At 38.0% G+C, this 14660-nt stretch overlaps 1 protein-coding gene across 3 annotated transcripts in view; it reads left to right on the top strand.

Annotated features, from left to right (window-relative positions):
• Nucleotides 1–14660, top strand: part of LIMCH1 (LIM and calponin homology domains 1) — a 350623-nt gene that overhangs the window by 242124 nt on the left and 93839 nt on the right. For all 3 annotated transcript variants that reach the window (XM_064366648.1, XM_064366652.1, XM_021675666.2), the window contains exons 4-6: nucleotides 6085–6191; nucleotides 10952–10982; nucleotides 12980–13090. In XM_064366648.1, the coding sequence (XP_064222718.1) occupies nucleotides 6085–6191; nucleotides 10952–10982; nucleotides 12980–13090 (249 nt within the window). The remainder of the gene's footprint in view (nucleotides 1–6084; nucleotides 6192–10951; nucleotides 10983–12979; nucleotides 13091–14660) is intronic.

Consider the following 14660-nt stretch of genomic DNA (forward strand, 5'->3'; position numbering starts at 1 on the left):
TCTCTCACCTTGCCTTTGGAGTGAGAAAGGAAAGAGAGTGAGTTGCAAGGATGTCTTTAGAGTAAGAGGCCCTGGGAAGGTAGCAAGCTCAGGTCTCACCCATAGCCCTTGGGGAATATTTTCATACACAGGGCAGGCTTACAAATCAATGAAATGAGAAACCACTGGCCCATGAACAAGGAGGGTTTAATGCATGGAAGTTACATAAACAGTGGTATAAATCCATATATTAATAGTAGTCTAGTACAAAATAGTCTTTAAGGAACTTTATGTTATGCTTCTCTATTGAATTGAGACTCATGTTATACAGTACTTGCCAATTAGCCAGAAATGGTAAGTTTCCATCAGTTGTGCCTGAGCATTTACCTCCATGACTTTGCAGTGGTGATCTCAGAGGTAGCAACCATTTTTCCTCGAATTTTGTGGAATAGATTTTTGCCAGTGAAGTCACAACCCTACCTAGTTGAATATGTCTTTTAGAAATTTAAGAACCTTTGTCACAGCCTTTTTTGGGAAAAATCTCAAACATACTGAAAAATGGAAACAATGGTATGGTGAATAACTGAAGATGGGGTCGGCCAGCTACAGCCTGTGGGCCAAATCCACCCAATGCCTGCTCTGGTAAATAAAGTTTGTTAGAATACAGACACATACATTTGAGTGCTTATGATCTGGTTATAACAACAATGTTGAATCATTTTAACACAGACCACCATATGGCCTACAAGGCCTAAAAAATTTACTATCTGACCCTTTATAGAAAAAGTTTACTGACCCTTGATCTAGATTCACCACTTGTTACTATTTTACTATTTGCTTTATCTCTTTCTTCACAGACAGGCAGACATACTGTCAATCTCTCTCTCCCTCCCCCTTGCCCCACGTGTGTGAACATATATATACATGTATGCTTTTTTGAACCATTTGAAAGTTATGTTATGACATATGATAATTCATCCCTAAATAATTCATATGGATGCTTAAAAATAAAGGCAGTCTCTCATGTAAATGCAACATCATAATCACACCTAAAAAAATTACCATTCATTCAACAATATCATCCAATATGCAGTTCATATTTAAATTTGACTTTTGCAGCCTTATTTAATTTTTCCTTTGGGATCTAGGGTCCAATCAAAGGTCATACATTGCATTTGGTCATGATGTCTTTGATCACTAATTTTTGTTTTGCATGACATTGACTTTTCTGAAGAATCATTTAAAAACTTCTTCCAACGATGTATAGGTTTGTTAGCTCCATGATAGTAAGTGCTAAATATATAGCCATTATAGTAAAGCAGTGTCTTGTACTTCTTCTCCCTTGGGATTGAGACACTTTTAGTGTTTGGCTTCCAAAGTTAGCACACTAAGATGTGGGTTTTGCTTGAAACTGCAAATGTGAAAAAATCTCTGTGATGGCAGATGAGAATTCACAGGATGCATTTCATGTAATTAAAGGCACAGTCCTTCTCGCTTGCTCCAGTGAGTACCCATGCTAGCTCTTGGCTGAGTGGCTCTTCCTTCTGGCTTTTCTCCTGCCCGGGGCCTGGCTCTGCTCCAGCATCATTAGGTTGTAGCAAGAAGCTGGAACAGACCTGCAGTTATTTAAATCTTCTAGCCCAAATTGTTTGGGCTGGCTGGCAGCACAAAGCTTTTGTGTTTGCAGCCTCTGTGCTGGTCATAACATGGTGTTCAGGGGCGAGTGTGTGCATCTGGGATGCACATAGGAGGAGCACCTTGTTGAGAATCTGGGGGCCACATTCACTCACCTCTTAGGGGACTGTGTGCTGGTCACAGGTCTTGTCCTTTGTTGTGGTGTCAAATGATTCCTGGAGAGCATCAGCACTCAGCCTTTGCTTTCCTCTGGGGAGAAAGCACTCAGAGCTTAAAGGCCAATCAAAGGATACTTGCAGTCCCTAATGAAGACTCACCTGGATCTGTACTAGACACTCTTTGGTTTGGAGTTGCTTCATTGGGTAGTTAAAGGGTTTATTTACTGTTCCCGAATGGTGGAATTTTAAGTGAGCAGTGCGCCCATTTTTGAATGTGGTATCCTCAAGATTGTTCAAGGCTAGAGCCAGTGGAACATTTGAGGGTCATGAAGCCACGCAAGTAAGAGGGTGCACATATATGTGTGTTTGTGTGCTGGTGGGAGGCAAGGAGGAGGAACATCATCAAGAAAGAGAAAACACAAGAAAAAGAGAACTAAGATGGAAATGTCAGGAAGGCTGAATTAAGAATAAGGTACCTGGAAACTTGGAGGGGTGGGAAAAGGAATTGCCACTCTTCAGACTTAGATTTTTAACATCTGGGGAAAGTTTTTTTTTTTTTTTCTTGCTACGTGGAGTTAATTGGGAGTTGGATTTAGTAGCGGCGTGACTGGTATGGTACATAACCTCCCTGTGCCTCAATTACTCCTCTAGAAAATGGAGACAATAACAATGCCTGCTGTGTATAGCTGTTTTGAAAATAAATGAAATAATCCATGTACATCCTCAGAACAGACCACGTAGATAGATGGTAAATGCCTGAAGAATGTAAGCTACAAATATTTAGTTAATATTATTAAGTGCCCCATGTAATTTGCCATAATGATCTGATATCTAAAGACTTCACCAATCTTTAACCTGTTTTCTTAAGAATAATAAGTAAATTTTTTTAAAGCCTTTTCAAAAAGAATTTACCAGCTGGGCATGATGGCTCATGCCTGTAATCCCAGCACTTTGCAGTGCCAAGGCCATCAGATAACTTGAGGTTGAGACCAGCCTGGCCAACATGGTGAAACTTTATCTCTACTGAAAATACAGAAACTAGCCAGGCATGGTGGCACACGCCTGTGGTCCCAGCTTCTTGGGTGGCTGAGGCAGGAGAATTGCTTGAACTCAGGAGGTGAAATCTGAAGTGAGCCGAGATTGTAACACTGTACTCCAGCCTGGGTGACAGAATGAAACTCCATCTCAAAAAAAAAAAAAAAAAAAAAAAAAGAATTAACCAGCGAGCTCTGATTCTCATATTGACAAAATACTTTCCCAGTTTACAGCAATACTTTATTGTGCCAATTTTTATCTTTGTATATGCTCATGAATATGCCAATAATAATAAAGTAGGTGACTTTTATTTCTTCTTCTTTTTCTGCCATTTTACTAACCAATCATTTACATGTAAACATACCAAATGAACATCCACAGATACTTTTTCCACTGGCAATAAGAAAAGCAAAATTCCAGGGAGAAGATTTTTCTGTCTCTGGAAAGTGATGTGGCCCAAATTGGAAGTCTCAGTACTAACTAAAGACAAGCCTGGAAACAAGTAAGACCAGTGTGGTTGGCATAATCACTGATAAATCGATATGTCTGTGTGATAACAAAGTTAACTAGAAAAGGGATTGAAAACAATTTTATTTCAAATAACTAAAATATTGGGACAAAATAGATTTTTTTGAAGGAAAGATGTTATCTTTAAATTCAGTAACAGGATGATCAATGCAAAACTAGAAAATGAGTCCTTCAGAAGGGACTCAGTATCAGCACTTTTTTCTTTCCTTGCTTTCCCTTTCTTTTCTGCCTAGGACAGGGTTAATCAATGAAACATATATGGCCGAGAAAGTAGAATACTGTAAAACTCAGGGGATGGGAGGGAACTCTTACATTTGATAATTTAAAAATGTGGAAAGTAACTGAAGGAGAAATTGGCGAAAGTGTAAGTGACTCCAGACTTGCTCTGACCAGCTGGCTCACTGTCAGCCTCCAAGAGGTCTTGTGAAGGATGGTATCTCTTGCCTACTGTAAAGGAACAAGGCTTTACACAGAAAGGAAACATCCTGGGATGAAGGCAACCTCATTGGGGGAAAAGAAGGTTATCGTAACTCCTCATTGGTCTCCCTTTCTCTCACCTTGTTCCTTTTTTTTTTTGAGGTGGAGTCTCACTGTGTGGCCCAGGCTGGAGTGCAGTGTTGCTATCTCCGCTCACTGCAACCTCCGTCTTCTGGATTCAAGCAATTCTCCTGCCTCAGCCTCCCGAGTAACTGGGACTACAGGCGCGTGCCACCATGCCTGGCTAATGTTTTGTATTTTTAGTAGAGATGGGGTTTCACCGTGTTAGACAGGATGGTCTTGATCTCCTGACCTCGTGATCCATCTGCCTCGGCCTCCCAAAGTTCTGGGATTACAGGCATGAGCCACCGCGCCTGGCCTTGTTCCTTTTTAATACTTCCTTCACACCATCTACCTCCCCCCAACCCCACCCACAACAATCTCATTTCACCATAGATCTGGGCTTTCACTTCTCAGATACAGCCCCTCTGTGACATTCTGCAACTTGCCTTCCATGGCCTTCAAGGCCTCTGTGAGCAGCCTCTACCTGCATAGCTTCATCTTTCTTCGGTGCTGGCCTCAGATTTTATGCTTGAGTTCCTCATATAAGCCATGTTGTTTTATACCTCTATCTTTTGGGGAGTGTGTGATCTTGGACAATTTGCTTAATCTGTGCTTTAGATCACTCCTCTGTAAAAATCATTTATTAAGTTATATAGGAATTAAATGAGCTGATATATGTAAAGTTCTTAGAATAATGCATGGTGAATAATAAGGACTATAGAAAGGTTTGCAGCTTATTGCTATTGCTCTTGTTATTTTGAGCCTGGATGTATTATTTTTTTGTTACTGTGTAAACCTAATATCTTTAATAGCCATTGGTTATCTCTCATTTTCTGAATGTCAGAAGTCTGGACATGGTGTGACTGAGTTTTTAGCTCAGGGTCTCACAGGACTGAAATCAAAGTGTTACTGTGGGCTCAGATCCTATCTGAACATCTTCCAAGCTTCTTCCAAGCTCATGTGGTTAACAGAATTCATCTCCTTGCAGCTATAGAATTCATGGCCAGCATGAATTCTGACCTCACCTTCTTCTAAGAGCTTCCCTGATTAGGTCAGGCCCAATCAGATAATCTTTCTTTTGATTAATTCCAAGTCAACTTGCTAGTGACGTATCACAGAGTGATATCCCATCATATTCACAGATTTCACTTGCACTCAAGGAGAAGTGTGTACATTGGGGGCAAGATTCTTGAGGGTTATCTTAGAACCCTGCCTACAAACTGGGTAATTGGGAAATATCCTTTCTGTTCACTAAGTTGAATTGCATGTGGGTGAATATGTGCTTCTGTAATCACCACCATCATTTCAGATTTTTGTAGCATCTTTTTCACAGCATTTAGATGGGTTCACATTAGTCTGGCTTCTGGAGCCGACATTCCCTATCCTGTAGTTTTCACTAGCTGATGGGGTCAGTTAGCACCTTCAGAAGTCTTTTAGGAAGAGGACAATTAGAGACTTGTAACTGATAAACCTCTTAACTGACATCCTGGAGTTCCAAAAGGATGACCCACAATTTGCAATCCCTTTCAGAACCATGTGTTTGTTCTTAATGACTTAAATAGAGGAAGACAGACCCCTCCTTAATTGTCAATGTTCTTAACTGCCAATTCAAAGTAAGTTTGTATCTGCTAGAGAAAATTTCACTTTCTTAACAGTCTTTTGTATTATTATTTTAAAAGCCTTCCCTGTCCTTTTTTCTCATTTCAATTAAGTCTAGATTTTTTTTTTTTTTGCATTCAACTCAGTTTTGTAGTCCACAAAGAGGTATTAAAACCATAAAGGATGTAAAATACATAAAGAATACATTTTAGAAGATCAATTAAGAAGAAAAACTTGCTGAAGATGAAAAAGCCTTTTTTTTTTTAAAAAAAAAAAAACAATTTCAGCTAGATTCTAGGCAACAAGAAATGGACAAAGAAGCAATAGGGAATACCTGTTTTTTTTTTTTTTTTTTTTTTTTAAGGTAGTATGTTTTTTTTCAATGTGTCAAGCTAAAGGGAAAAAGTGAATCTGGCATGGCCTTGGGTTTGGAAGTTTGAAGTGCCTGTTTATCTGGCATTTCCTAACAAAGTATGATTTGTTAATGCAAGCCATGATTTAGACCTGACCTCTGCCTTAGTGACTGGTATCTCTACAGCACCTTGGGAAGGACTGGTTCATAAAGATAATCTAAGGTAATATCGACTTGGATTTCTTTTCTTCCTTTTAGGACAATATTATCTTATTCTTGAGAGGTTGTAAAGAGCTCGGCCTAAAAGAATCTCAACTTTTTGACCCGAATGACCTCCAGGATACATCCAACAGAGTAACAGTCAAGTAAGTAAAGCATGATTTATGTTTACAGGAAACTCCTTTATAGTTTGATTTGCAATTTTGTGATGTTGTTGTAAGTTCTAAGAGACAGAGAATTGGTTATGCTTAATAAAATGAAAATGTGAAGGTGTAAAAGTCAACTTTCAAAACAACTCGCGTTGGCTTTCCCTCTGTGCAGAGCTTTCATTCTAATCATACATACTTTTTTTGAATGCAAAAATCTTGCGTATAGAGTTAGAACTTTGAAGAGATGGAGAAAAATGTTAATTAAAGCTTAACAAAGAGGCAAGAAAGAAATAGACACAGAACTAGTGTGTTAGACAAAAAACTTTTATTGGCGCCAATTGAGCATTTAAATAAGGTTGGCAGGTAAACAGATCTGAGCTCTGTTATGCAAGGAAGGCATTAGATTATGGAGAACTTGCTTCATTTACATTTCTGTTTTCTCCTGTGTGTCAGCGATCAAGTTCTTTGAAGATGGATCATTGGCACTTTAACTATATCTACTTAGTGAGCCCTGTTTGGGCCAAAGAATTCTTGGAGCAGAATGTCACAGTAAGAGACAGCAGTGTACTTCCTGTAAAGAAATAGCTTGTGACCAGGGTATGAGATGGCAGAGATAACTTTCCTGTAGTTTAGAAGTTCTTTAATTCCTACTGATTTCATATAAAACATTTTCCAATTTAGTCAAATAATGTTTGACATGGATATGCCTGAATAATAAACACAATTACATAGATAGGGTCTGTGAATTGGTAACTTTTCTTCTTTTGATTGTTTTTGGAGTCATTTTATCATGGAAGAACGGAAAAAGGAGAGTGCCAAAATTCAGAGCTATTAATTTTATACTATTTGATGATCTTGATTAGAAAAAAAAAAAGGATGAGAAAAAATAGGAAAAAAAGAGAACTACTGGATAAAATAAAGTTTGGGGTTTATATTGGATTTTATGATTCATGCCTGGGAATACTGGGGAGTCAGTGGTGATCTATTATCTAAAATTACTTTTCTGTTGTCAATGTGCCATTCTTTAATACTTCTCATGGAAAAATTTTAGCTAAGTGAAAAAATAACAGAATAAAAATTAGGATATTTGAATATGGAAACCACTGTAAACCTCATCTTGTCATCACATGCCCCATTTATTATTGTACCTAGATCTAGCCTCCGTAAACCATTGTTCCCTTTAGGAAATCGTTTTAGGTTCTGCCTCATTTCCCATTCATAGTTTTACCTGGTGGCAAGTGACCAGAAGCAACAGTAACTGTGCAGCTTCGTAGGTGATAATTAGTCACACACACACTGCTTGGAGGGTGAAGGAAAGGTCACTTCAACAGTGTCTGCAGCTGCATTCATTTTGTTTTTTCGGGCCATTTTAAATCAATATGTTACTAAACCAGGAGAATTCTGAGCTTGGTTGGTTTTAAAAATTCAGAACTCATATCACCATTATTGTTTATCTACAAACAACTGGGCATCAGGAAAATTGGGATTTAGCCTTAGGTCTGCTGCTCACTAGATCTGAAGCCCTGGTTAAGCTCCCTTCTTCAGCAGGCCGCAGGTATTCATCTAAAAATTGAAACTGGACAGAATATTCCATCTGATGGATTCTAGGTATGAAAGCTTGCTCAGTGCAGTTAAGGGAAGATGGAACAAGCGACTTGTAAAGAAAGAGACTTTAAATCAAGACTTGGAAAGAGACCTAAAGGGGAAAAAGTCATGAAGGCAAGTGACACATGGACACAGCCCCTTCTTAGTTACTGTATCATCTTTTTGTTTTCCTGTCCTTTTGATTTTTCCGTTTTTTCTGTTTCCTTTTCTTTCTTCTGCTTTCCCTCCCTTTTAAATCCTGCCTTTCCATCCATCTCTCCTTTTGTATTTCTCCTCATTTTCGTAATTTTTCCTTTACTTAAGCACTCTTATTTTCTTTTTTTCTTTCTTTTTTTTTTGAAATGGAGTCTCACTCTGTAGCCCAGGCTGGAGTGCAGTGGCACAATTTTGGCTCACTGCAAACTCCGCCTCCTGGATCCTGGTTCAAGCAATTCTCCTGCTTCAGCCTCCCAAGTAGCTGGCATTATAGGCACGAAACACCATGCCCAGCTAATTTTTGCATTTTTTTAGTAGAGATGGGGTTTCACCATGTTGGTCAGACTGGTCTTGAACTCCTGACCTCGTGATCTGCCCACCTCGGCCTCCCAAAGTGCTGGGATTACAAGCGTGAGCCACCGTGCCCCACCTCTTATTTTCTTTAGGCAATACTTTTCCATCACATTCCTCCATGACCCTGGCAGTTTTCATTCATTCATTCATTCATTCATTCATTCAGCAAATGTTTGCTGAGCAGCTTCTCTGTGTTAGATACTTTTTTTTCATCACTAGAGAAATAGAATGAACTCAGATAGCCAAGGTCTTCTGCTCATGTGAAGTTTACAGTCCAGTGTCAAGAAACAAGAAGCAAAGAAGTAAACAAAGAAGATCTTTGCAGAAAGTGTTAAGTGCTGAGAAGAAAATAAATAGAGTGATAAGCGAAAGACAGTGACCAGTCCAGAGGTGGAAAGGGTGGCCTCTCTGAAGTGTTAGCATTTTGGCTGAGCACTGGGGGCTGAGACATGAATGGGAAGGAAGAACAGGCTGTGGGAAGATTTGTGGGGCATTCAGGACAGAGAAAGAGCAGGTACAAAGGCTGGGGAAGAGGAACAACAAGCTTCATGTTTAAAAGAAGGAAAAGTAACTGGTGTGGTTGAAGGATAATGTGTAAGGACATGTGTCGTGGGCATGGCAGTACACAAATAGGGTAGGATATTGAACTCAGAATCATTACGGAGAAAAAAAATACTTCACTGTATGAATATTTCAAAGAACATAAAGAATTTTATCTTAAAATGATGCTATACATTTACAGTACTTAGAAACTTGTTTCTAGTTTTAGTAAAGAGTAGAGTATGGAATAAACGATTGGATTTCATGTAGTTTTAATAAGTGATGCTGGTTTAATTTGGCCCTGTGCAGGGAGTGCTGGTAACATATGCAAATTTTGTAAACTAAGGTAGTTAAAGTACAACTGCTGTATTTCTCTGTTGTCCCTCTGAGAGTTGAGCAGGACATCCGTAAACACAGAGAGCACCTCATTGCCACCAATTATTAACAGAAGCAGTAAGGTATAGATCCCACAGACGAGATTTGGATGGTTTTCTGAAATTTTGTTTTAGAAAATAGTCTTTCATTTAGCTTTCACGGTAGGTAGTTTTTCGTGTGTGTGTGTGTGGTTTTTTTTTTGAGAAGTAACTTGAGTAGACCAAAAAAAAAAAAAAAAAAAAAAGAGGGAAAGCCTGCAAGTGATTACTGCATGTGTAATTTAGTGAACTCTACCTGTAATGGATGCCAGACAACCTTGATGGGAATTGGAAGTGTAATCTAGACAGGCACACAGCAAGTATCATTCCAGGGAATCAAAGCAACTGGATGAAAACGTACACAGGCTCTGGATTGCTCCTGAGTGTCTCTGTGAAAATTTGGAAGTATTTCCACATAATGGATTGCTAGGTTGGAGTCATTCAACAAATATTTTGTGAGCTTCTACTATGTACCAAGTGTAATTTTTAGCACTGGGTCAAAGTCTTAGTGAACTTTTATCATCAATGCAAAATAAGTTTTATGTTCCCTATTTTAAATATGTTTTCCATGAAAGTTTCAAATCTTTTATAGGTTTTTAAAAATCTGGTTTCTTTCTTAAATTAAAAAACAAACAAACAAAGAAAAACCCTAGCAGATAAGGACATCTCATTTTTTTTTTCTGATTAAAAACAGAAACATGAAAGCATTTTCTTAATCAAATGCAAACTGGACTAATACTTCTTTGAATCTAAGTCCTTGTTGATGGGTTTATTTCCATGGTATACTACCTTGTTTTCTATTTCTTCACATTTCAATGGCCTTAAAAATTGTTTGCTTTAGGTCAGAATATGCTGCAATGAAGTTATCAGAGTCTAAATACTTTAAGGAATTCTTGACTGGTTTATATGATAGACTTACTCTCCCTCCCTCTCACTGAAGTTACTGTGGAAAAAAAAGAAATGCAGTCTGTTTTTTTCTGGTGTTTATTTGTTGACATGTTAAAAAAAACTTTGAAATAATTTTGCAGGAACTCTTATATTTCATTGTATGAATATTTCAAAGTGGCTTTCTTGTTTATAGTTAGAGAGTAAACACGGGTGGATATTTGAGCATGCATGTGTGTATATTTGAACATAACAAGCATATTTTCCTGCTTGTGGCTTACTCTCAGTGCTAATTTATGTCCAGAGCAGAAAAGAACAAATATTTGGGTAGGATTTCTTCTTGTACACGTATGTTCAGACCGGTGTTAAAAATACTTTCATGAAGATTTTGGAGGTGCAGTCAGATTTCAGTTTGACAGTGGTCTAGAATCAAGGCAGAATCTTCAATGGTTAATCTTTGAGGACACAACTGTGAACATTCCTGGTTCGAATCGGACTTCTTCAGTTTCTGGACGTTATAAAGCATCATTTTGTCATAGCGTTCTGTGGAACTTTAATCCCACCTACATTGTCCTTCTACATTTTGTTTTCTAAGTAATTTTATTCAGTGCCCAAAATCACGAAACTTAAGCCTTAAAAAATAATACATTCTTCTGATTTCATTATATATGTTAGCTTCAAGTACATCTTAGTGTTGCTTAAGGAAAGATCACAATATAGAATCTGCTATTCTGACAATATTTTCTTTTCCCTTTCCTTGACTAGGAGCCTTGATTATAGTAGGAAGCTGAAAAATGTAAGTGTTTTAACTTCCAAACTTGTATCTTTGGTGGTTCAAGTGTAAAATATAGCTAAATTCAATGCTTCTCGTATGTCTTGCTGATAAAAGTCCTTAGAAAAAAGTGTATGTGTATTTGATAGAATAATTAATGACCATGATAGAAATAAAAATAGTAAATTGTGTATGCATTGGGCTGGGGTGGTGGTTCTCTTTATTTAGATAAGTGCTCAATCCAGAAATAAACAAGTGAAAGCTTGTGCTCTGTTTCTGATTCAGTTTCTTAAACACAAAATGATCAGGCTCAACACTAACATTAGTCCCTTTCCATTTGTAGGCACAGATGGGATTATTAAATTAAGCAGTTGGACAAATTGTTGTGGGGGAAGATCAGCATAATATGAATAGTGTTGACTGCCATGGGCCTATACTCTGTGTATTTTGTTCTCCTTTTAATCTTTTGCATTCTTATTAGTACTTGCCAAAATCAACTTTTTGTAGATCTTATTTTCAAAAGGCAAGTATGTTAGTGCTGTTTTATTTTCAGTTTAGATTGAGGAATGAAAGAAGTGACCGTCTGCATCTAAAATTTTAAAATTGGCTGAAACTTCTATTAAAAAAATTTCCCCAGATGCTCTTATATTTGATTAACATTTTCATTCTTATCTTCTTTTCCCTTCTCTATAAAACTAGAGGTATATGCCATTTTTCATCATAAAATTTTAAACAAATCAGAAAACCTTTAACCTAAAACACAATGCAGTCTATTTTCCATTCTCCCATTATACCTTTTAAGATAAGCTTATACTCTTAGCACACATTAGTTATTTTATGGTCCTAGTTAATGTCCTGACATTTGGAATCTCCGGAAATTTATTTGTTAGTAGTCAGTTTAAAAAGATGTTCTGGAAGTTTTGAGGGTTTCATGAAGTAAAATTTTCTCACAGAGGTAGAAAACAGAATCACCTCTTAGCATCAATGCACATAACCATATTTTGGGTCTGTTGCCAGCTGGACTCCTGTAACTATATCATGTTGTCCAAAGCATTTTCTGGCTACCAAGTAGAAGGATTCACAATAAATACTTCCCAGCCTGGCTGAGGCAATAAGACAGAATGTGAAAAGAAAATACTCATCTTAGCTTTTACATGGGCCTCAGATCCCTGTAATTCAGTTTGAGAGAGCTCATCTTCAGCTGACTCCTGCTGGTTTCATGGGAAGTGAATGTAAAGAGGATTTGCTTTTGTGGACACTTTCTTCAGAAAGACAGAACAAAATTAACTTGGGACCGTAGCTTCAGACCACTGAATATTCATAGACATTCTTAACTATCCAAGGTTGTTTAATTGGTAGCTAGCTTGTCAAGGCTCAAAATTTCCCATCTCAGATTAATGGGACTCTAACTATACCCCAAAGCTAGGTATCTGCAGATCATATTTTTCATGACATTGCTTTCTTTCAACTTTAATTAGATAGATTGTGTTGATCCTGTGCTGGGAACCACTAATTAGCCTTCATCACTTGTTTGGGATTTTTTTTTTTTTTTGCCATTGGCTTTAGCAGAACCTCTGTGCCCACAAGTAGAAATTATGAGCCTTCAAAGCACCTTTCTCAAAAGGAATTGACAGTCTCTTTCATTGCTTCTCTGGGTAAAGATTCCAAAGCATTTCTGAAAAATGTTGCTGCCTAATTGTGAAACCTTCACTACATAAAAATAATGTTGGCAGATTTATTTTTCCTTCTTGCTGTCTTAGAGATAATTTCCTCACAAACTGACTTTCGCTAACACTAGCATCGTTTTAACTACTGAACCATGTTTGTGTTGACTGACATGGCATTGGGTTCTTATTAAAATGATTTTACATTTAATGGATACCTCATGGGTGGTGGTTTTTTAAAATCAGTGTAAATCAGGTCTTTCCTTCCTGCCTTCCTGTTAGTGGAACATTATTGACTCCCTAGTTTAAATGTCATTCTTAAGGGAAAAATCTGCTCTTGTGTGTTTTGTTCCATAGGTATTAGTTACCATTTACTGGCTGGGAAAAGCAGCAAATAGCTGCACATCCTATAGCGGAACAACACTAAACCTGAAGGAGTTTGAAGGATTGTTGGCTCAGATGCGAAAGGTAACCTGGCTTTTCTTCTTTATCCCATGAGCGTTAGACAAGGTGGGAAAGCCACACGTTTGCTTGTTTTGTTTTGTTTTTTTAATACTTGAAGTTCTGGGGTACATGTGCAGATCACGCACGTTTGCGTGTTTTTAAGATTACTAGAGTACTGGGTTGTGGAATGGTATGGGCCAAAGATATGCACTCAAGGAAACTTATCTTACCAATGACGTCTTAGCCTCATGCATCTCACACCTACCTGAACTTTCATACCCTTCAGAGAACTGGAGTTCCGAACTCCATCCAACTTTTAATTTCAAAAGAGCAAATTCAGTCTGTCAGTATATGCCTTTGTATGCCGAGGAGCCCAGTTCTTGTTTTCTTGGGGAAATAATGCTTGAATTAAACACTGCGGTATTATGCACAAATGAAGACTCGCTCTGCGCTTTTGTCTTAAAGGGCATTTTGCTCACCCACTGGGGCCTTGGCGTACATGAGGTAACGTTAGCCAAGTTCTTACGTTGACATACACCCTGGACAAGCCGGGATACATTAAAAGCATTCTCCTCTAATATACACATATCATGGCCACTGTTTTTGAATGACATAGAAATCTAGAAAACATTTTATTAAATGCTTCATTTGTTTCTTTGAGTATAGAAATGACTGACCTAAGGTAGGGATTTGTCAAGGGAACAGTCGGATGTTTCACGTGTACTTGCCTGAATATTTCATCTGAAGGTCCATCAATATACATAATTCATACAAATGGCTAGTACATAGTATTACCCAGAAGAGGCCCTCCTAACCCGCCTTAGTGAACAGGTAAGGGTTATTTGTAATCAGCCTCCATGCATTTTTTTTCTTTTGTTTTTTGAGATGGAGTCTTGCTGTGTCACCCAGGCTGGAGTGCAGTGGCACAATCTCAGCTCACTGCAATGTCTGCCTCCCAGGTTCAAGTGATTCTCCTGCCTCAGCCTCCCAAGTAGCTGGGATTACAGGTGGCCACCACCATGCCTGGCTAATTTTTTATAGTTTTAGTGGAAACACAGTTTCACCATGTTGGTCAGGATGGTCTTGAACTCTTGGATCTACCCGCCTCGGCCTCCCAAAATGCTGGGATTACAAGTGTGAGCCACCGTACCCGGCCCCTCCACGCATTTTGGATAAGGTTCACATTAGAGGATAAATAATTGAGGCCTTACTCTTCCTCATTTCTCTAGCATAAAAAATAAATGAACTAATGAGACTTCACTGAGAAACACTCAGTTCCTTGCAATTTTTCTTTTAACACTGAAAGCAAGCATTGGTTCCAATTTTCTAAACATTTATTTTCCTTTCCTTAAAGCTAATGGTTCTGATAGTTCTTCACATTTGGCTAAGGCCAGTCTGGCTCACATATTTATAAATGGACAAAGCTTTCATATTAGAAGTAACGCACATACACAAAGTACTTTAAGCTAGATTCCTTTAAAAATAAAATAAACACACACAATGAAGCACAACTCATTGCTTCTCAGTCTCACCTCTTATTTACCCTTTAATTTCTCATTTAACATTCATCTGGATTTGAGAAGTCTAAGTGTTT

This window comes from Aotus nancymaae, unplaced genomic scaffold, assembly GCF_030222135.1.
Source record: "Aotus nancymaae isolate 86718 unplaced genomic scaffold, 86718_ANA_hifiasm-v0.15.2.pri h1tg000006l, whole genome shotgun sequence".
NCBI lineage: Eukaryota > Metazoa > Chordata > Mammalia > Primates > Aotidae > Aotus > Aotus nancymaae.